A 22,382-nucleotide genomic window follows, 5' to 3' on the forward strand; every position below is an offset into this window, starting at 1 on the left:
GGCTGTTGCCCTCTAATTCTCACGGTTGTACAAAGTACTCTTGAGAAAAGCTGGTTTGCCAGTGTTAGGGATGGGGGAAGAAGCTAACACCTTTGTGACTTGATCGGGAGTAATTCATTTATTGATTAAAACCACACCATGCTTCTATATTTCCATGCTCAATATGTTTAACAAAATTACAAATATACATGACAGTAGAAAAACACATGGAATATTGCAGCCAATTTATATAACGATTAACTAACATAAGGGGCTTGAGAAGTTGTTTCTGTAAATTGGTAATTCCCTTTAATTTTCCATCCACTCTGAGGAATTCATGGAGGGTACAACTACATATCAGGTTCTTCTTCTGCTCTTATATTCGCTTGCCTGGGAGTAGGTCAAATACATCTCTTAAGTTTTCACTGCAGAGTAGACGAGTACTTGGTCTGCATGCTCTTATTTATTTGTGCTACTGGATGTGTATGGCTATATGTAAAAATTAAACTTTTTCTTGGATTCAATTTTGTTTTCTAGCTCCAACTTAGAGCAGAACACAAAAAACAGACAATGTAACCACAAAACCTTTGAAGTGTCTGGAAGAGAAGACAGTTTTTCAAACCTGTTTCTGTTGACAACAACCAATAATAGATTTTTTCCATATGTGAACAACAGAATAAACCCAAAAATATACATACATGATTATTTCATATGTAAGTAGCAATGTAAGAGAAGAAGACCATATATCATCAGCTGTAGGGCATGATGATACGTATACTTGACAAAAGTTTGTTTCCTAGTCATCAGGAAGCAGGAAGCAGCTAACAACTCTGTGACTTGATCGAGTTATAATCATTTATTGATTACTAATAGCATAGTATGCTTCTTTCTGTCCCTTCTCAACCTGGTTAACAGAATAATGTATACACAAAAAGGTACAAAAACACAGGGAATATTGCAACCAATGGATAAGTAACATAAGAGCCATGAGAAGCTTCTTCTAGAAATTGGGGGTTTCCTGCATATTTTTCCCTACTCCCACACGTCCCCCCCTGCTAACTACTCAAAACTCTGCCATTCTTTACAACCTCCACTTTCCTCATATCAGATTCCCTCAAGGATGCAGCGTCGTCAAATATTCCATTGCTTGAAGGGATTTAACTCAAACTTCTGCTGTTGTTTACAGTTGCCAATTTTTCCCTCTCATTTCCCCCCAATGTACACAAATGTCTGCTGTTGTTTGAAGTCACCATTTCCCCCTTGAAAACTGGCTCTCACTGTATGCAGTGATGGCCACCAACTTGGAAGGCTTTAAAAGAAGAATACACAAATTAATTGGGAATAGGCCTGTCAATAGATACAAATCATGGTGGAGGCTGTGCTCTGCTTCCACAGCACAAGGCAATGTGCTTTTGGATGCCAGCTGCTGAAAATTGCAGAAGGGGAGAGCGCTTTTGTGATCAGGCCCTGCCTGCTCGTTTCTATCATGTATCTGGTTCAGCGGTGTGAGAACAGGATGGTGGACTCAATGGGCAATTGGCCAAAGTCATCAGGTCCTTCGTATGGTCTTAGATTCACTTCCTTGGGAGTAGGCCCTATTGAATTCTAAAGGGCTTACTTCTGAGTAGACATATATAAGATTGCTCGCCATGCATGCCACTTATTTGTGGTGCTGGATGAGTATAGCTATGGGCAGCAATTAAACATTATTCTTTGATCCAGTTAACAGCAGAAACAGACAATTAACAACCATGATTTAACAGTGTTAACAACAACCATAGAATAGATTTTTCCATATTATGTGATTCCATCTCTGTTCTTTTTATGCTGCTTTTGAGGCAGCAGTCAATTTGTGTTTTGCCGTATCCATGATAGTCATTTTCTCACTTCACCTCTTGAACATTTCAAAATGTGCCTCCACAGGCAAAAACTGGCTTAGTAGGAGCTAGAATGCCTAAATGGGACTGAAGTGATAAAGCTCAAAGTGATGACTTTTTAGAGCTTCCATAGCTTGAGTTTCAGTGGAGGTCTTGACTCCGTAGAGTTTGTCTCATTCCAGAAGGCTACTGGGATATGGCTTTCATATTCTACCTACACCTGCCTCCCTCCTGTCTTCCAACAGGGAAATAAATCAAAGGGTTAACACAGCTGTTCAGGCAGGCACAAAAGTAGTCGTAATATAGGAACTAGGGAGGTTCTGAACTGAAAACAAAAATGCTGATGCATAAGGCATTCAAAGTGTGTGTAGAGGGTCCCTTCTGCCAGCCAAACTACTTTCCCACCCCAGCCTACTTCTTTCCCCAGCAGCTCCAACTGCAAGCTCAGAGCTCCCTGAATACATTAAATGAATGTATGAATACAATGGACCCAGGCTTCATCCATAGTCGTATAGTATCTAGATTTATAAAATAATAAGAATAATAAGGAGTTCATCAAGTCCATTCATGTGTTCAAGACTGAGATTCTATGCATACTCTGAAATCAATAGCCAGCACTGAGCACAGGTCAAGAAGGTTACAGACAGAAAGTTTGTAAATTGGGAACTAGATTGTGTCATCAGACTCACAGTGATAAAGACAGATTTTGGCAATATTTTTGAGCCATCATCACTGAGTTTCCAAAGAGATCTCCCCTGCCTCTCCAGGGTTTTCATCCTCTTTGAAAACATTCTGGAATGTGGCTTTGATGCTCTGCCTACACCTGCCTCTTTTCTGTCTTCCAACCAGGAAATAAATCAAAGGGTTAACACTGCTGTTCAGACAGGTGAGCATGTAGCCATATTTAAAGAAAGGAGGAGGTTCTGAATCAAGAAAAAGAGTGATGGCAAAGACATTGAGTGGAAAAGAAAAAATGATGAAGAAGAAGAGAGCAAGCAGGACAATAATTAGAAGTTTTCCCCTCCTCCTCTGGTGTGATTTAAAGCAGACCCTGACAAAAAGGATCAGGGTGGCGACAGTCATGAGTGGGAGGCAAAGGAAGCCATTCACAATAAGCTGAATCTCCAGTATGTTAGAAACATTTAAATCAGCCAGAAGGAGAATGAAGTCAATTGCAGGGAAAATAGAAGAAAGTCCCCATATTGAGGCACAAAGAGCGGTGGACATATTTGGTGGTCGGTGGCATCGATGCCAAAGTGGGAAAAGGACAGCCACACACCTATCAATGCTGATGGCTGTCAGCAGAAATTGACCAGTGGTGTACATAAATAGGAAAATCAAGAAAAGCATGTAATTTGCAAGGTAAGTGGAGAAGTCTGCTACCACTATCAAACATATTATATGAATAAACACAACGGTGAGTAAACCAAAGTCAGCTATGGAGAGGTTCAGGATGTAAGTGGTGAAAGGAGTCCTCTTAATGGAGAAGCCAAGCAGCCAGATGACAGTCCCATTCCCCAAAAGCCCCAAAATGCAGAGTAAAAAGTAGCTGATATTCAATATATACTGTCCTAATGTCAGTCCTGAATGATTACCAGTGTAGCTATTGTTAGAGAGAACAGTTCCATTGTCCGTTTCGTAATATTCCTCTCCAGCATTCATTAGAGACAGTGATGGGAGGGTGTAATTGATCATCGTGATCAATCTTTGCTTTTCTACTTTGTCCGGTGTTTTCCTGCTGGAAGAATATAGATAATGGTAGAATTAGTCTTTATTAACGGAAATAAGAAAATACAGAGCTGAAATTTTTCAAATTAGTCTTTCATGCTTTTATAGCTATTATGGAGTGGGTGGTTAAGGTGAAATGAGTTGCTCTTTAATTGCCAGGTAAAGGGGCCAGTGGGGCTTTCAGCTACCTGAATATATTTGGGGTTTCAGAGAGTCTCTATGATAGGGTTCCCATATTCCCCAAAGTAAAAAATGCTTCCCAGGGCAAGGAACATAGCTCTGTGGTGCAACATCTGCCACCTGTGCAGAAGGGTTTCATCCCTGGCATCAACCATTAGGGCAGACCCTTATAGAATAGAATAGAATAGAATAGAATAGAATAGAATAGAATAGAATAGAATAGAATAGATTCTTTATTGTCATTACACAAGTGCAACATTGCACAAAGTGCAACGAAATTGGATGCCATCCCTTAAAACAACAAAAGCAAAACAACAACAACAACCAAACAAACCACATTCCAGCCACACCCACACCACACCCATCAAACTCCCAGGTCACACTATCGAGTTACAGCATTCAAAAAGGCCACAGCTCTTGGATAGAAACTGTTTTTCAGTCTATTTGTCTTTGACTTGATGTTTCTATATCTCCTGCCAGAAGGCAGTAGTGCAAACAGACAGTGTCCCGGGTGAGATGAATCCTGCAGGATGTTATTTGCTTTCCTAAGACAACGGGAACCGTACAGTTCTTCCAAAGATGGGAGAGGATGACCAATAATCCTTTGGGCTGTGGTTATGACCTTCTGGAGCACCTTCCTCTCCCTAGCTGTACAACTGGAGAACCAAGCACAAATACAGTATGTAAGAATGCTCTCTATGGAGCCTCGGTAGAAGGACACCAGCAGTCTCTCACTCAGATTGTTCTTCTTTAAAAAAAAGAAACCCTTGAGAAGTGCTGTCAGCCAGAGTCACACAACCATAGAATCTTAGAGTTGAAAGGGACCAAAGGATCATCTAGTCCAACCCCCAGCAATTCAACAATGTAAAGCAATACTGGGCAAATTGGAAAGAGCCAATGTGGCATTGTGATTCCAATTTTGGAGTAAGATCTGGGAGACCAGCTTTCAAATTCCCACACAGACATAAAACTCACTGGGTAACCTCAAACCAGAGTTCCTCAGCCTGACCTACCTCACAGGTTTCTTGTGGGGATAAAAAGAGGAGCAAGATGAACCATGTATACCACCTTAAAAGCCTTGGCGGAAAGGTGGGTATAAATAAATAAATGGACTGAATTTTAGAAGGCAGCTTCCTATACTTTTCTGTTCCTAAAACCACATACAGAATCTTTCACAGTTGTGTTATCTTTTAACCTTTTAACCCCAGGGGTTGAAGCTGTGCATGTTAATAATAATAATAATATTAATAATAATAATTTCTTAGTTCTTGCACAGTAATTACTCTTCTTTCTGTTCTTGAAAACGAAGAATTTCTAACTTTTTGCTTACCTGTGACTAACGTTGGATCAGATATTGTGATAGAGAGAGAGAGAACCAGAAGTACGGTAAATAATCCTGTGCTTGAAAATTTTCAGACACCAATACAACTCCCAAGTCTTGAGGAAACATTCAATGCATTTAAGAGCTCATGACAAGATGTGCTGGATTGTGCCTGTTTGCCTTCATTTATGCTTAATCAGTTTGCCAGTGTCATGTGACAGGAGAAAAATGATTATCAATATAGTCTTTAGAGTATTGTGATCATGCACACTAACAGCTTCATTTGTAAAATATACAAAAGTGCTTTGAAAGGTTTTAAACTTCAATAGCCTGCAAGTAAGTTTTAAGCACTGAGAAGCACTTTGCTCCCCACCAAGGAGATTTCCAAAACACCGGGGGAAAGAGAGCCCAGCTAATGGGCTAGAAAGAGCAGGATGATGATACAGTAGGGATACAGAACCTTCTTCCAGCAAGAGGACCTTTTTGTTTTCAGGGAAATCTCTTAGTAGGGGATACATATAGCCAATCTACTCCAACTTGTAAGCAGAGAGACCTCTCTGGATAAAAGTAGGATGCTTGAAATCTCTCAAGCCTCTTTGCTCCCATTTGCAAGCTACACAAATTCTCTGCGTGGCAGGAGAGAGTGCAGGAAGGTAAGGAAGGCCCTTCTCATGACAGAATTGGGGTGAATGGGAAGGATGAAGGCAGGAAAAGGTGCAACAAGGGTTTGTGAGTGACATTTGGTCCTCTGCTTCAGGCAGCAAAATATCTTGCGCCAGCACTATTGCATCATGTCTTTTCTTTCTGCTTTTTTCTCCTTCTTTTTGGTGTCCTCACATATTTCTGTTCCTTCATGCCCCTCCTCGAAGGCAACCTTTATTGCGAAGCTTCTGGACTCCTTTTTTTTCATCTCTCCTTCAGTCTGTGTTGGTATCCAGCCCAACCATACACACATCAATTCTCAAGCCATGCATACGTTCAAACCTCTGAATAAATAAATATAGAAAACTGCCTTGTACAAGGCAAGACCATTATTCTACCTAGCTCAGACTGCTGACACTGACCAGCAGGGATATAGGCAGGAATCATTCCTGTCCCTACCTGGAGCTGCCACTGAGTGAATACAGGACTTTCTGCACGCTAAGCCAAAGCTCTGCAGATGAGCAAGAGCCCTCAGAACACCTGCAAGCATAAAGTGCATATGTCTCTGGAGACTTGGATAAGTGTTTTCTTTTTTTCTTTTCTTTTTTGAATATATATTGTAGTCCATGCCAGAATGATGAATGGTGGGCATACTTGTGGGGAAAACATTGCAACTATGAAATTTACATGATTTTGACCAAATTCACTGCAAGATGCACAGCTGATTACATTGATCTCCACCTCTTCTTAGCTTGCCAGCCTCATACAGGGAGAATGAAATGTTATTTTATCGCCTGTCAATATAGTCATTAGTGACCTTAGAGGAGAAGCCTCTTGCCACATGAGGTTTTCTCTCCTAAAAGAGCAGAGTGAGTTTTCTGCTTTAGGCAGCTGGTTTTTTTGTATCATGTATCCCTTCATGGATCACTGCCTTGTTGTGACGAAGGGGCTTGAATAACTCAGAGAAGCTATGAGCTATGCCATGCAGGGCTACCCAAGATGGACAGGTCATAGTGGAGAGTTTTGACCAAAAGTGATCCACCTGGAGCAGGAACCGGCAAGCCACTCCAGTATCCCAATTCTATGAGGACTTACAACACCTTACAGAAATGACACCAAAGAAGGATGTTCTTCTCATTATAGGGGATTGGAATGCTAAAGTAGGGAGTCAAGAGATAAAAGGAACAACTGGCAAGTTTGGCCTTGGAGCGCAAAATGAAGCAGGGCAAAGGCTAATAGAGTTCTGCCAAGAGAACAAGCTAGTCACCACAAACATGCTTTTCCAACAACACAAGAGACGACTCTACACATGGACATCACCAGACGGGCAGCATCGAAATCAGATTAATTATATTCTCTGCAGCCAAAGATGGAGAAGCTCTATACAGTCAGCAAAAACAAGACCTGGAGTTGACTGTGGCTCAGATCATCAGCTTCTTATAGCAAAATTCAAGCTTAAACTGAAGAAAGTAGAAAAAACCACTGGGCTGGTAAGATACAATCTAAGTCAAATTCCTTATGAATACACAGTGGAAGTGAGGAACAGGTTTAAGGATTTAGATTTGGTGGACAGAGTGCCTGAAGAACTATGGATGGAGGCTCGTAACATTATACAGGAGGCAGCAACTAAAACCATCCCAACAAAAAGGAAATGCAAGAAAGCAAAGTGGCTGTCCAACGAGGCCTTACAAATAGCAGGGGAGAGAAGGCAAGCAAAATACGAGGGAGATAGTGAAAGATACAGGAAATAAAATGCAGATTTCCAAAAAATAGCAAGGAGAGACAAGAAGGCCTTCTTAAACGAGCAGTGCAAAAAAATAGAGGAAAACAATAGAATGGGTAAAACCAGAGATCTGTTCAAGAAAATTGGAGATATGAAATGAACATTTCGTACAAAGATAACCATAATAAAAGACAAAAGTGGAAAGGACCTAACAGAAGCAGAAGACATCAAGAAGAGGTGGCAAGAATACACAGAGGAATTATACCAGAAAGATATGGATGGCTCGTATACCCCAGGTAGTGTGGTTGCTGACCTTGAGCCAGACATCCTGGAGAGTGAAGTCAAATGGGCCTTAGAAAGCACTGCTAATAACAAGGCCAGCAGAAGTGATGATATTCCAGCTGAACTATTTAAAATTTTAAACGATGATGCTGTTAAGGTGCTACACTCAATATGCCAGCAAATCTGGAAAACTCAGCAGTGGCCAGAGGATTGGAGAAGACCAGTCTACATCCCAATCCCAAAGAAGGGCAGTGCCAAAGAATGCTCAAACTACCACACAATTGCACTCATTTCACACGCTAGCAAGGTTATGCTTAAAATTCAACAAGGCAGGCTTAAGCGGGATGTGGACCGAGAATTCCCAGAGGTGCAAGCTGGATTTTGAAGGGGCAGAGGAACCAGAGACCAAATTGCAAACATGCGTTGGATTATGGAAAAAGCTAGAGAGTTCCAGAAAGACACCTACTTCTGCTTCATTGACTATGCAAAAGCCTTTGACTGTGTCGACCACAGCAAAATATGGCAAGTTCTTAAAGAAATGGGAGTGCTTGATCACCTCATCTGTCTCCTGAGAAATTTCTATGTGGGACAAGAAGCTACAGTTAGAACTGGATATGGAACAACTGATTGGTTCAAAATTGGGAAAGGAGTATGGCAAGGCTGTACAGTGGTGCCCCGCAAGATGAATGTCTCGCAAGACGGAAAACTCGCTAGACGAAAGAGTTTTCTGTTTTGGAGGTGCTTCGCAAAATGAATCTCCTATGGGCTTGCTTCGCAAGACGAAAATGTCTTGCGAGTTCCTGCGGGGTTTTTTTCCTCCCCCCCTTTTTCTAAGCCGCTAAGCCGCTTATCAGCTGATCCGATAAGCCGATAAGCCGCTAAAAGCCGCTAAAAGCCGCTAATAGCGCTAATAGCGCTAATAGCGCTAATCCGCTAATTCGTCAATGGGCTTGCTTCGCAAGACGAAAAAACCGCTAGACGAAGAGAATCACAGAACAGATTCTTTTCGTCTTGCGAGGCACCACTGTATATTGTCTCCCTGCTTATTTAACTTATATGCACAATTCATCATGTGAAAGGCTGGGCTGGATGAATCCCAAGCCGGAATTAAGATTGCCGGAAGAAATGTCAACAACCTCAGATATGCAAATGACACAACCTTGATGGCAGAAAGTGAGGAGGAATTAAAGAACCTTTTATTGAGGGTGAAAGAGGAGAGCGCAAAATATGGTCTGAAGCTCAACATCAAAAAAACGAAGATCATGGCCACTGGTCCCATCACCTTCTGGCAAATAGAAGGGGAAGAAATGGAGGCAGGCAGTGAGAGATTTTACTTTCTTGGGCTCCGTGATCAATGCAGATGGTGACAGCAGTCACGAAATTAAAAGACACCTGCTCCTTGGGAGAAAGGCAATGGCAAACCTAGACAACATCTTAAAAAGCAGAGACATCACCTTGCCAACAAAGGTCCATATAGTTAAAGCCATGGTTTTCCCGGTAGCGATGTATGGAAGTGAGAGCTGGACCATAAAGCAGGCTGATCGCTGAAGAATTGATGCTTTTGAATTATGGTGCTGGAGGAGACTCTTGAGAGTCCCATGGACTGCAAGAAGATCAAACGCATCCATTCTTAAGGAAATTAGCCCTGAGTGCTCACTGGAAGGACAGATCCTGAAGCTGAGGCTCCAATACTTTGGCCACCTCATGAGAAGAGAAGACTTCCTGGAAAAGACCCTGATGTTGGGAAAGATGGAGGGCACAAGGAGAAGGGGACGACAGAGGACGAGGTGGTTGGACAGTGTTCTCGAAGCTACAAACATGAGTCTGACCAAACTGCAGGAGGCAGTGGAAGACAGGAGTGTTTGGCGTGCTCTGGTCCATGGGGTCACGAAGAGTCGGACATGACTTACCGACTAAACAACAACAACATTTGCCCTGGCTGGTGCATTACGTGACCCACAGCAAAATGGCTGTGAGCTCTGGGGGAAGCAGCCTTACTTAGGCTTTTCCCTCCCCTCTTTGCCCAGTATTTTGCTGCAATCTATGGGCCACAGTGCCACCAGACAAAGGTGCCCCATGCTTTTTGGGCATGGAACAGGACTTAACACATTCACATCCTGTTCTGCCATTAGCACAGCAGATAGCAAGCCCACTACTGTAAAGGCCAGTTACAGGAAATGAGAGCCATCATATGGAAAATAAACCTTATTCTGAAATTGGTGAGCTGGTCTTAGACACTTGCCCTGTTCTCACAGTAGTACATTTTGAGCTATGATGATGTGCTATGGCAGCCTTGGAGTGAAAGTCTGCATGGTTTTCCTTTCCAGAAACTGGCTTGCATTGAAGCTGTATGTTGACCAGGGTATAGTCCTTTCTGTAGCACTTTCTTTGGTAACTTTGAGTTTGGATTACTGTAATGAAGTCTATGTGGAGCTGCCCTTGGCATGGGCTGTAAATGTCAGCTGGTACTGAACGCAGCAACTTGACTGCTGATGGGAACAAATGGGGACTCCTTCCTTGCTAAGTAAGCCTTGGGTATGTGAACCCAACAGGCACAGATGGGTCCCAGAGTCCACCATTCACCAAGGTGACCCAAGAGTGCCCTTAAACCTAATAATGCCTCAGGGTGCCTGCCAAGATCCATTCTTGTAGATGAGACCAATTCATGTCTTCTCAAAAAAAAAGGTTTTGTAGCAAATTCGCCCCTGCTATATATATTTTTCTCCTTTTTTGGAAGAATTTTTATTTAGGATTTACAAAGAGAAATACAAAGCTTTATATCATACCCCCCAAAAAAACACACACCCTAAAACATTAATATGAAAACAATAAGAACATAGAGAAAAAGAGAGAAAATGAAAAGCAGGAAATATAGAACAAGAGAGAGAGAGAGAAATAAAGGAGAAACAGTCATATTTCTGATCACACCTTCCATAATCTGCATCTTCAGGAAAAACACTTAGAGCAAGAGGGAAGCTTGTAGTTACCTCAGATATGGACAGGCAAGACACACAGCCAAAATCTGTGAAACTTGAACCCAAAACTTGCGGTTCTTTTCCTCAGTTTATATTCTCTTAGGATTATAGCTAACCACACAATCATGCACACAAAGCATATAACAAAAGAGTCTGCTTTTATTACTTTGATTTTCCACAAAATTTACAGTATATACTACATGATTGTAAGAAAAAAACATCAAAGCAGTTTACAAAAAGAATAAAGCAATAAAATTCACACACAAAACAATTTGATATGTCTATGATACAGTAACGGAATCATAGATTTGTATAATTGGGAGGGATCTTGAGGATCATATAATCGAACCACCTGGTATGCAGGAATCTTGGCTAAATAATCCCTGACAGATGGCCATCCAACCTCTATTTAAAAACCTCTAAGGAAGGAGAGCTCCACTGTTGAACAGCTCTTACCATCAGAAAGTTATTCCTGATGTTTAGTCAGAATCTCATTTCCTGTACTGTAATTTGAATCCATTGGTTCGGTTCCTACCTCCAGAGCAGGAGAAAACAAGCTTGCTCCATTTCCCATGTGACAGCACTTCAGATATTTGAAGAAGGATATGCTATCTCCTCTCAGTATCCTATGCCCCAGGCTAAACATGCCCAACTCCCTCAACCGTTCCTCATAAGGCTTGGTTTCCAGACCCTTGGTCATCCTGTTTGCCCTCCTCTGCACACGTTCCAGCTTGTCAGCATCCTTCTTAAATGGTGGTGCCTAGAACTGGACACAGTATTTGAAGTCTGTTGGAGTGGCATCATCCTTTTTCTGAGGAAATAAGGTATTCTCTCTGTATCTTCTTGGATTGGAAGAAATGATTCATAACTTTACGAGATTTTTACTTGTATTGCTTTAAACTATGAAAGACTTGATTCACTCGGTGCTCTCCATATGATTTGAACTACAGTGTCCACCACAGTTGATGGAGGGAACCAAGTGTGAGAAGGCTGAACTATATAAACTCAAAGTGGGGAGCTTAAACTTCTATTTAGCCTATTACATTTTGACTGGGGAATTCCGGTTCCTCTCTGCTTTCTTCCTCCTCCTTTAAGATATTCTCAAGGATACTTTTAATTAACTCCTGCAAACGACGGCCCTTCTGTCTTCCTACCAGGAAATAAATCACTGGGTTAACAGTACTGTTAAGAGAGGAACATATGAATGCATATTCTAGGACGTAGGGATCTTTCTGAAACAGGGCCAGGTACTGAACAGCATCCATTGGGAAAGCAAGGAGGAGGAAAAGCAGGAGAGTAATCAAGATGGCTGTTAAAAGCTTCCTCTGCTTACACTGTTGTGGTCTGAAGTAGACCTTCCAGGACAGGGTTGCGGTGGAGAAGGACATTAACAGGGTGCAGAGCAGGGCATTGACAAGAAACTGGTAGGAGCTTAGATCACAATATTTCCCAGTTAGCACCAGTGTGATGTGAATTCCAGAAGGTAGGAAGGCAAGGATCCATATTGCGGGGCACACGATGGCGGACAGGTGTTTGTGCTTATGTAAATGATACCAAATGGGGAAAAAGACACACACGCACCTGTCAATGCTGATGACCGTCAGTAGAAACTGGCTAGCACTGTATGTGAATAGGAAGCCGGTGTAAAACAATGACCTTAGAAGCACAAAATGCAAGGGATATGACTGACATACAATCCAGTTCAAATCAATAGCAACTACAGCAGTGAGTACGCCAAAGTCAGCAATGGAGAGGTTCAGGACGTAGGTGGTGAAGTGATTCCTCTTGGTGCGGAATGCCAGGAGCCAGATGACTGTCCCATTTCCCACAAATCCAAAAAGGCAGATAAGCAAAGTGAAGGTGATCATGAAAAACATTGCTAAAGAACTAGTGGAACAGCTCATTGGATCACAGTTGTCATTTGTTGGGATACTTTGCATTCCATTGTGTTCTTTTCCAGCATCCAGCTGGGACAGAACTGACTGGCAGAAATTTGCCATCCTGGTCAGTTTCTGCTTTTCTGATGGAGAGAGACTTGCTAGGAGAAAAGAAACATATTGAAATATTTATTATAGTATTTGCAGTGCTCATTTCCTGCATGAAGAATTCTGCAATTACCTATTAACGGTCAGGAATCCCTTTACCTTTACCTTTACGCATGTCAATAATCTTGTCTCTAAAACAGTCAACTTCTGCCATAAATTATTTGCAGAGGTCAACAAATCTTTTGGACATAATCACAGCATTGTTGATATACCAGTTCTTAGATATTAATGCAGAAAGCTACTACAGTGGTACCTCTGGTTAAGTACTTAATTCGTTCCAGAGGTCCGTTCTTAACCTGAAACTGTTCTTAACCTGAAGCACCACTTTAGCTAATGGGGCCTCCTCCTGCTGCTGCACTGCCGGAGCACGATTTCTGTTCTCATCCTGAAGCAAAGTTCTTAACCCGAGGTACTATTTCTGCATTAGCAGAGTCTGTAACCTGAAGTGTCTGTAACCTGAAGCGTCTGTAACCCGAGGTACCACTGTATTAGATATTTGGAGGAAATGGCTCTGAGGCCAAGCTGAGAAGCAAATAGAATTTTGCCATGCTTCTTATGAAACAACAACAGTGTGAAACATGGCATTGCCTGAACAATTTAATTTTGTAAGAAACTGAGGTTTTATTTTAGGGGGGAATCTACCAACTTCTTTGCCTTTATTGTTGCCAGAATAGATGAATTACAGTTTAAAATTACAAAAGATAACATTTCAGAAAACATGCAAACAGAAGGTCTGGACAGATGCTCATTGCACCCAGAACCTTGTTATCAAAGTAGTCAGATAAGTACCTACGGAAGCCTTCAAGCGGAATCCAACTGCAATAGCTCTCTCCTCATATGGGATTTCTAGCAACTGGTATTCAGAGACATACTGCCTGCAACAGTGAAGGGTGAAACACAGCCAGCATGGCTAGAAGCTTTTGAGGCAACCATTACAGAGTCATTAGCATTCATCTCTATGTTGGGAGTCCAGAAAATTTCTCCAGCAGGTTTTCATACCTGTGAGTAGGCACTGATCAGCAGTCTTCAGATGTGGTGTGGGAAAAGAAAAGCAGCAACGGTGTTGTATCTTGAATGGGAGTGCTGTGGGGAGTCCTGAAGAGAAAATGCTGCAACCATCAAGGGAATATGAGGTGATTTCCACCAAATCCGTTGCAAGATGCACCATAGATTCTGCTTGCTTGCCAGCCTGGCTTTTTCAGCCTCATAGAAGGGAACTAATGTGTAGCTTTATTGCAGATCAAGATAGCAATCAGTGATTTTAGGGGGAGGAACCCCTTGACATATAAGTCTTTCTGTCCTAAAAAGGTCTAGTCCTTTCATTAGGCAGAATGAGGTTGCCAGTTCAGGAAGCAAGTCTCTCTCCCCCCCCCCCCCCGTTTTTGTTCATCAGGTTCATGTGCTATCTTTTCATTATCAGTGTACCCACCCATGATTACGCACGTAAACTGTAGGAAACAAGAGTGTCATCATTTGCCAGCACACCCTTAAAGAAGAACCAAGAAACCATAACTGGTGTAAAACGATAAATTTATTCAAATATAATGAGATGGAGGATCTGCAAAGCAACAAATAAATATAATTATCCAAATCAAAATATAAGCCAGGCAACGGTGTTTCCTAAAGCAGGAGCCATCAGCTCGCTTCCCAATTCCTAGACACATGTTCAGGTGTCACCTGTGACCCAATAGCAAAGGATGGGAAGGGATACTTTCCCCCTTTACTATGAGAACTGTGTGGATGTGAATCGTGACCACAGAGTTCTTGGAGGGCAGTTGCACAGCTTCATTACCAACCTGGGAACATTCTGCTGAAATTCTGGAAAAAATTATGCCATGACACAAATGTTCCAGCTTATGTTTTTGTCCTGCTTTTTTCAGCTCTAGCCCCTCCTTGCAGCAGGGATGTGGTAGCACAGGAGAAGCATCACAAAACAAAGTAAAGTAGAATAAACCCATCACTTATTTATTTAGATCTTTTGCAATCCGCCCAACACTCAGAGGCCTCAGGGTGACTGGATGGGAACATATGCATATTGGAACAAAGTAGCTCACTAAAAGAGAAAATTACACAGTCAATATAAGTCACCATAAAAATCACAGGACACTGTTTACTGTGGGGATGGGCTTGGAGGAGAGGGAAAGGTGGCAATGAATCAAAGGGATATACCAGGCTGTAAAGGTGGTGTCTCCCCTTCGCATTAACACCCTGGCACAGTCAGCTTGATATTTACAGTCTGTATTACATATGTACAAGAAACAGCTACAGTTCAGGATTGTGCGTCTGAACCCGTTGAGTCAGATTTGGGGTGTGGCTTTCTTCGATTCCCATGCAAACAAAGTAGGCGGGGGAATCGTGTGAGACATATTTGACCCTTATGTTTTATTTCCCTCCTTGTCTGTGCTGATTTGAAAGCCCCCTCCCTTCCAGAGTCTGAGCTCCCTTCCCGGGCCTCTGGGCGGTGGAAGGGCTCTGCAACATCCCTGAGCCCTTCCTCCTCATGGCTAATCTCCACCCTCTCTTCCACTTCCTCTGTCTCTGGCCAGTTGAAAGGCTCCACAGCATCCCCGACCCCCTGCTCTGCCTCTTCTGTCACTTCCTCCATCAAATTCTCCCTGACACAGGTGTCCAGGCAGGTGTGTGTGTGTGTGTGTGTGTGTGTGTGTGTGTGTATACACACAAGGTGTGGCTGAACAATTCGGTGAATGGTCACAGAAATCATAGAATCATAGAATCATAGAATCATAGAGTTGGAAGAGACCACAAGGGCCATTGAGTCCAACCCCCTGCCAAGCAGGAAACACCATCAGAGCACTCCTGACATATGGTTGTCAAGCCTCTGCTTAAAGACCTCCAAAGAAGGAGACTCCACCACACTCCTTGGCAGCAAATTCCACTGTCGAACAGCTCTTACTGTCAGGAAGTTCTTCCTAATGTTTAGGTGGACAGGGAGAAATATTTGAACATACAATTGGCAATGGAAACCCACGAAATACTTACAATTGTGTACCGAGATGAAGCTGTAACTCGTAATACAGTGTATGAGTAGTTTTAAGCATTTCCATGAAGAGTGGAAAACCATCAAAGATGACCCTCAGTCTGGTAGACCGTCGACAATGGCAAATGCCGACAGAGTTCATGAGTTATTGATGCAGGATCGGCGTTTGTCCATCTGAATGGTGGTAGAAGAATTGTATATTCTGTGTGAAATCATTACTGAGGTTACTGAGTTGTCCCACCCTCCATATTCTCCTGATCTGGACTCAGATTTATTTTTCCAAAACTGAAATCTGCACTGAAAGGGCACAGATTTTCACACGTCCAAGCTGCTGTGACAAGGGAACTGAAAGCAGTACAAAAAGAGGACTTCTCCAGAAGTTTCTGACAGTTCTACGAATGTTGTCAATGGTGCCTTGTATCAGAGGGGTCTACTTTGAAGGCCTGTAAGGTATGTATGTTTGAATATTTCTCACTGTCTGATTTCTGTGACCCTTCACTGAGCTCACACACACACACACACACACACACACACACACAACTTTCCATAATCCATGTCCTCACCTCAAACACTCAATGCAAGGAGCAGCTTGTAGCTACCTCCAGTATAGAAAAACAGACCAAACAAAAGTCTGTGGAACATGCACACATACATTGTGGTTCTTTCCTGAATTCCATGCAAAGCATCAGTTTATATGCTCTTAGCATCACATATAACTCCACAAGTGTGCATGCACACACAGCGTTATAATATGAAAGGTGCTCATGGCCAGCCATACTTCCAGTTTGAGCCCATACCAGTATGAGCCCCTAGGGTATATTTTCAATGTTGCAAGAAAGGAATGAACACCTACAGTGAGGTAACTCTTTGCTGCCGAGTTCAGAGTATGTTGCATTAGAACCATCCCTCTTCAAAAGCAAGCAGTATCTTATTGGATATGAATAAATGTTTGGTAACATTAAATAATCTGTACATGCATTTTTTTCCAGAAAACAACAACAACAACTAGGAAATTCTTCTGCCACTTAGACTACAACTTCCATAACACCAGACAGAGGGCACAGACTGGTGAAATGCTCAACTATACAGTAATAACAAAAGGAGAGAGCTTAAGCTTCTATGGAGGCTTCAATATTTATTTTCACTGGGGAACTCCTATTCCCCTTTGCTGTCTCCCTCCTCCTTTAAAACATTCTCAAGTATACTCTTAATTCTCTCCCGGGAATGATGACTCTTCTTCCTTCCTACCAGGAAATAAATCGCAGGATTAATGGTGCTGTTAAGAGAGGCACATATGAACGCATATTCTAGGAGGTAGGGATCTTTCTGAAACAGGGCCAGGTACTGAACAGCATCCATTGGGATAGCAAGGAGGAGAAAGAAGAGGAGTGTAAGCAAAATGGCCATTATAAGCTTCCCCCGCTTACACTCATGTGGTTTTAAGTAGACCTTCATGGACAGGGTTACGGTGGAGAGGGACATTAAAAGGGTGCAGAGCAGGGCAATAACAAGAAACTGGTAGGAGCTTAGATTACAATATTTCCCAGTTAGCAAAAGCGTGATGTGAATTCCAGACGTCACAAAGGCAAGGATCCATATTGCGGCGCACACGATGACGGACAGGTGTTTGTGCTTATGGAAGCGATACCAAATGGGGAAAAAGATGCACACAAACCTGTCAATGCTGATAACCGTCAGGAGAAGCTGGCTAGCACTGTATGTGAACAGGAAGCCAGTGTAAAACAATGACCTTAGAAGCTCAAAATGCAAGGGATATGACTGACATACAATCCAGTTCAAATCAATAGCAACTACAGCAGTGAGTACGCCAAAGTCAGCAATGGAGAGGTTCAGGACATAGGTGGTGAAGTGATTCCTCTTGATGCGGAATGCCAGGAGCCAGATGACTGTCCCATTTCCCACAAATCCAAAAAGGCAGAGAAGCAAAGTGAAGGTGATCATGAAAAACATTGCTAAAGAACTAGCGGCATAGCTGGCCCTTGGATCACAGCTGTTATTTGTTGAGGACTCTGTGATACTTTGCGATCCATTGTGTTCTTTTCCAGCATCCAGCTGTGACAGGAGCGACTGGCAGAAATTTGCCATCCTGGTCAGTTTCTGCTTTGATACTCCTTCCGCTGTGGAGATTCCTTCTAGAAGAAAAGAGAAGAGTTGGATTTGTTTCTTGCTTTGGGGCTAAATGTATAATGATACTGCTCAAGTTCTCAGCTTGGTCTTCTTGGATCCCCACTATTGATCAAAGTTAAAAGCGATTTAGATTATTCCAGATCTGTGTTATTTTCAGATCAGTTCATATTCATACTACACTGCTCCAGAGAAAGTTTCTCAGGTGCAGAGCGATTGCAGAAGGAACCACAAAAAATTAAAATGATAGAAATGAAAATACAGCTCCTTTCATTTAGAGAGTAATTCTACTCATAGGACAGTTCAGGTGATGGAACTCAAAGAGTCATTTTTAATGCACCAGAAATTGTGTTCAAGCCCATCCAAATAAGAAGGTGCATGCTGGACTTGCAACTTTCATGGGGTTGGAAACATACAAAGCTTTTATATTTGGAATATACCTTGCTTGTATTGTCTATACTAGGTTGAATCCATATTAAATGAGTTACAATAAGTTTCCATTGAAATCAGTGGGACTTAAGTCATGATTTGGGTCAGCTAACTTGGCTACCACTCCAATTACCTGGGAATAAACTACTTCGAATTCATTGGAACTTGAAGTGGTCATGGTGAGGATTGCATTGTGAGCTATTCCTTAACTCTAGCTTTCAGAAATTTTTCCCAACCAACTACTTTTTGCACATACTTTTTGGCTAAAGCACACATTTCCACATTTTATTTTCACTGACATCTTTATTTCATTCTACAATTTCACTTAAATATGTACGTTAGTTTAAGCATTCTTCGGTTGAAGAACTGCATCACAAAATTCAGATAAGTGTGAATTTTGAAGGACAGTTGTATTTTAGTTCACTTATGGTTCCAGTAAGGGTTAATTTGATTGATTCAGCTTTAAATGTACATTGAATCAATTTCTCCCCCATTTCTAAGAATGAGGACCAGGAGGATGGGCCAAAGGCTTTAGAGAAAATATTATCTTTGAACAGGAATCAAAGGAAGAGTAAATGAGAGCATGCTGGAACCACAGGAGAACTGACCATTAATAAAAGTTGTCATGCACAGAATGTCCTACCTTTACAAATCACACCTGTTGGCTCACAGCTGGGTATAGATATACTTCTGATGTTCTCCTCCTTGATTTTCAGGACCTCAAGCCATACATCTCCTTTCTGCTTCAAAAAAGTGCCAACTACAACATGCCCATGCACACTGAGCATACTACCTGGAGCCAGGAGGGTCAGGGATGGGCTTTATGTTCAGACAGGGTGGGGCACAATCTTCACATCATGATGAAACGTACAAGAAATCCATTAGTTGGTGCCTCAATAACCAAGGTCAGGGCTCTGCAACTTTCTGTGTGGGCAGGAAAAAAATGCTTCTCAAATGTAAAGTCTCAAGGGAAGTTTGCACTTATCCTTGCAGGTGTTTCAAAACATACTCCAACTCTCTAGGATGAGAATTGAGATCTTATTTACAGTGGTACCTCGGGTTACATCCGCTTCAGGTTACAGACTCCGCTAACCCAGAAATATTACCTCAGGTTAAGAACTTTACCTCAGGATGAGAACAGAAATCGCACAGTGGTGGCGTGGCAGCAGCAGGAGGCCCAATTAGCTAAAGTGGTGCTTCGAGGTAAGAACAGTTTCAGGTTAAGTATGGACCTCCAGAACAAATTAAGTACTTAACCCGAGGTACCACTGTATTACCCTGATTTTGACCACCATGCCCTAACAAAGAAATGAATTTTGCTTGATCATATTATTCAATCCTATTCAATCAAATTGCACATTCTGAAAATCTCAGAGTAGACAAGACCCCCTAAGACCCCCACACGTGCACCTGATAAACTGGCAATGACCCCTTTCCCTGTACTTACTACCTGGGCATCTTTTATTCATGGACAAAGAGCCCTTCATGAGGTGCATCTGAAATTCTCCTTCTTCCAGAATACTGGAGTTCTGAATTGCCTTGTCTAGTTTCTTGTTTTTGATCTCTAAACTTCCCCCACTATTTCCTGCACAGCTATCTGTTCCTTTCAATTACTTCATTCCACCCTCTCTCTATATCATCAAATCACATAGGCCCATTGATTAAAAAAAATGGTTGTGTGGGGAAAAAACTTAATACGTGGTCATATGAAGAAAATTGTGAGCATTTGAGAAGTATTGCTCTCAAAAGCAAACACCTATGCTTGAATGCTTGGAATAAGATAAGTACAGCCTTGACTCCCAAACGAAGATGTGTTATCATGAGGCAAATTGCTGAATCATTCAGCCCAATATTGTCTTTTACGGGGCTGCTATCTAAGATCCTTTTAACTAGAGAGCGAACCCAGGAAATTATGCTTGCCACATTTTTGCTCTATCATTGGATTAAGATCATTTTGCCCCCTTTGAACCACACAAATTTCATTTAGAATACCATGTCCCCTTTAGCATGCTTTGCCTGGTAAATGGTTCTGAGTTACTGATATTTTCCTTCATACATTATGAGAGGAAATGATTTTAATTCTGCCATGAAAGTATTTCCTGACTTCTTTCTCCCATTAAATGTGCAGCACATAAATGAATTCCTCTCTCCCCCGCCCCATTGTACTTTTGCAGAAGCCAGTTGCAGCAAGTTCTGCTCATGACTTCTGCTAAAGCTTTCTACGAGGCCACAGAAAGAACTCCCATTTGCCTTCCCAACTTCTCTTCAGACCCCCCAAAACTCAACAAGCGAAGATTCGCAGCAACATTAAGTAACTATTTATAATTATATTATTATTATTTATAAAAAATTATAATAATTATAATAATAATTTATAATTATAATTATCCATAATAATGGATAGACAATGAAGTCAGAACTAATTTCAGCACGTAAAATCTTAGAGTTTCTCATCTTAATTATGTTTCGCTTTTAATAAACACTACTATTCTGAATTGTAGCAATCATAGAATCACAGAATCATAGAATTGTACAGTTGTAATCCCAAAGGATCATCTTTTCCTACCTTGTTTCAAGTTCTCTGCACATTCGAGAGGAGAGACGGTTATGTTGATATCAAATAATGGATAGAACCAAACTTTGCAGATATAACCACTGACTAATCAATGGATACAAGAAATAAATAAATCACATCACCATCTTGGTTGAAGGCCATCACTGCCTCCGGTGGAACTTGGATGTGAGGCTGAGGAAGGGTGCAGATCTCTCAGGTGAGAGGTAGAAGGATTCAAGCCTCTGTATATGGATTGACGATGAAGATAAAATGGTGATAAAGGCATACATATACTTAGATATGTGTTTTGTTTTGTTTTGTTTTGTTTTGTTTTGTTTTGTTTTGTTTTGTTTTGTTTTGTTTTCCCTTCCCTTCCCTTCCCTTCCCTTCCCTTCCCTTCCCTTCCCTTCCCTTCCCTTCCTTTTTTATTATTCCTTTCCAGACTAGTTTGGTTCTTTATTGTATAATAAGTTGAAAATCTTCAATAAAATTGATTTAAAATAAATAAATAAAATACAGTGGTACCTCTGGATAAGAAAGGGATCCATTCCGGAGCCCCGTTCGCATCCTGAAGTAAACATAACACGCAACTGCGTGTCTGCGCGTGTGCGGGTTGCGTTTCACCACTTCCGCGCATGCACGTGACATCATTTTGAGCGTCTGTGCATGCGTGAGTGGCGAAACCCAGAAGTAACGTGCTCCGTTACTTCTGGGTCGCTGCAGAGCGCAATCCAAAAATACTTAACTTGAAGCTACTTTAACCTGAGGTATGACTGTATGCCTCACAAAGAATACCCTATCTTCTTCAGTAACCCTGTGTTTGCTGACAAGTGGGAGTAGACAAAAGTCTGATTTTCTCCTCCTAGAATGACACGATCTTGAGTCCTAGGTCCCCTCTCTTTTTCCAAAAGCATTTGTCTATTCACCTCTTCCCATCCAGAACTGAGCACACAAGCTTGAGCAGAGGATTTCGGGAAGAGGCTTTATGAATTTACGTCATGATGAATGTGCAAATAATTGGTATATGTCCAATTAGCAAAGCCAGGGCTCTTCTGCTTTTCCTGGGTGCTCCAGAAATTGCTTGTGCACAGGAGAAATTGCTGCCCAAAGTCTCAAGAGTGGTGTGTGCTTTATACATGCACTCCATTCAAAGTGCTTTCCAGTACTTTGTGCAATTTGAACATAGTGCTCTTAGCACATAGATCTGATCTCTGAGCTCTGCAAAACACAAATTTTAAGTAGAAAGCTCAATCATACAAATGTCCACTTTTAAACTCTGATGGCACGGAGGAGAAATGAACCACAAATTTGACCACCAAGAGATGGGCAGAACTGGAATTGCAGTCCTATAACATCCTTGGTTTAATGGTAGCATTAGGAATCTGCATCATTATATCAGGATTATTATTAATTTCATTTCTATACTGCTTTATATTTCTAAAGAAAAAAAAATCTAAATGGTTTCTAACCCACATTAAAACTGTCCAGCATAGATCCAGTGGGC

General features: G+C 41.7%; 1 protein-coding gene across 1 annotated transcript; it reads right to left on the minus strand.

The window, feature by feature from the left end:
* Nucleotides 1–2,417: 2,417 nt before the first annotated feature.
* On the minus strand, nucleotides 2,418–3,551 carry LOC310713646 (mas-related G-protein coupled receptor member H-like; the record flags this gene model as incomplete). Its single annotated transcript, XM_083518089.1, has 1 exon — nucleotides 2,418–3,551. One exon carries the CDS (start codon nucleotides 3,549–3,551, stop codon nucleotides 2,586–2,588), a length of 966 nt encoding a protein of 321 aa, XP_083374215.1. The 3' UTR covers nucleotides 2,418–2,585.
* Between the last annotated feature and the right edge of the window lie 18,831 nt (nucleotides 3,552–22,382).

The sequence above is a fragment of the Podarcis liolepis genome (assembly GCF_965112155.1).
Source record: "Podarcis liolepis genome assembly, chromosome: 8".
In the NCBI taxonomy this organism is placed as follows: domain Eukaryota; kingdom Metazoa; phylum Chordata; class Lepidosauria; order Squamata; family Lacertidae; genus Podarcis; species Podarcis liolepis.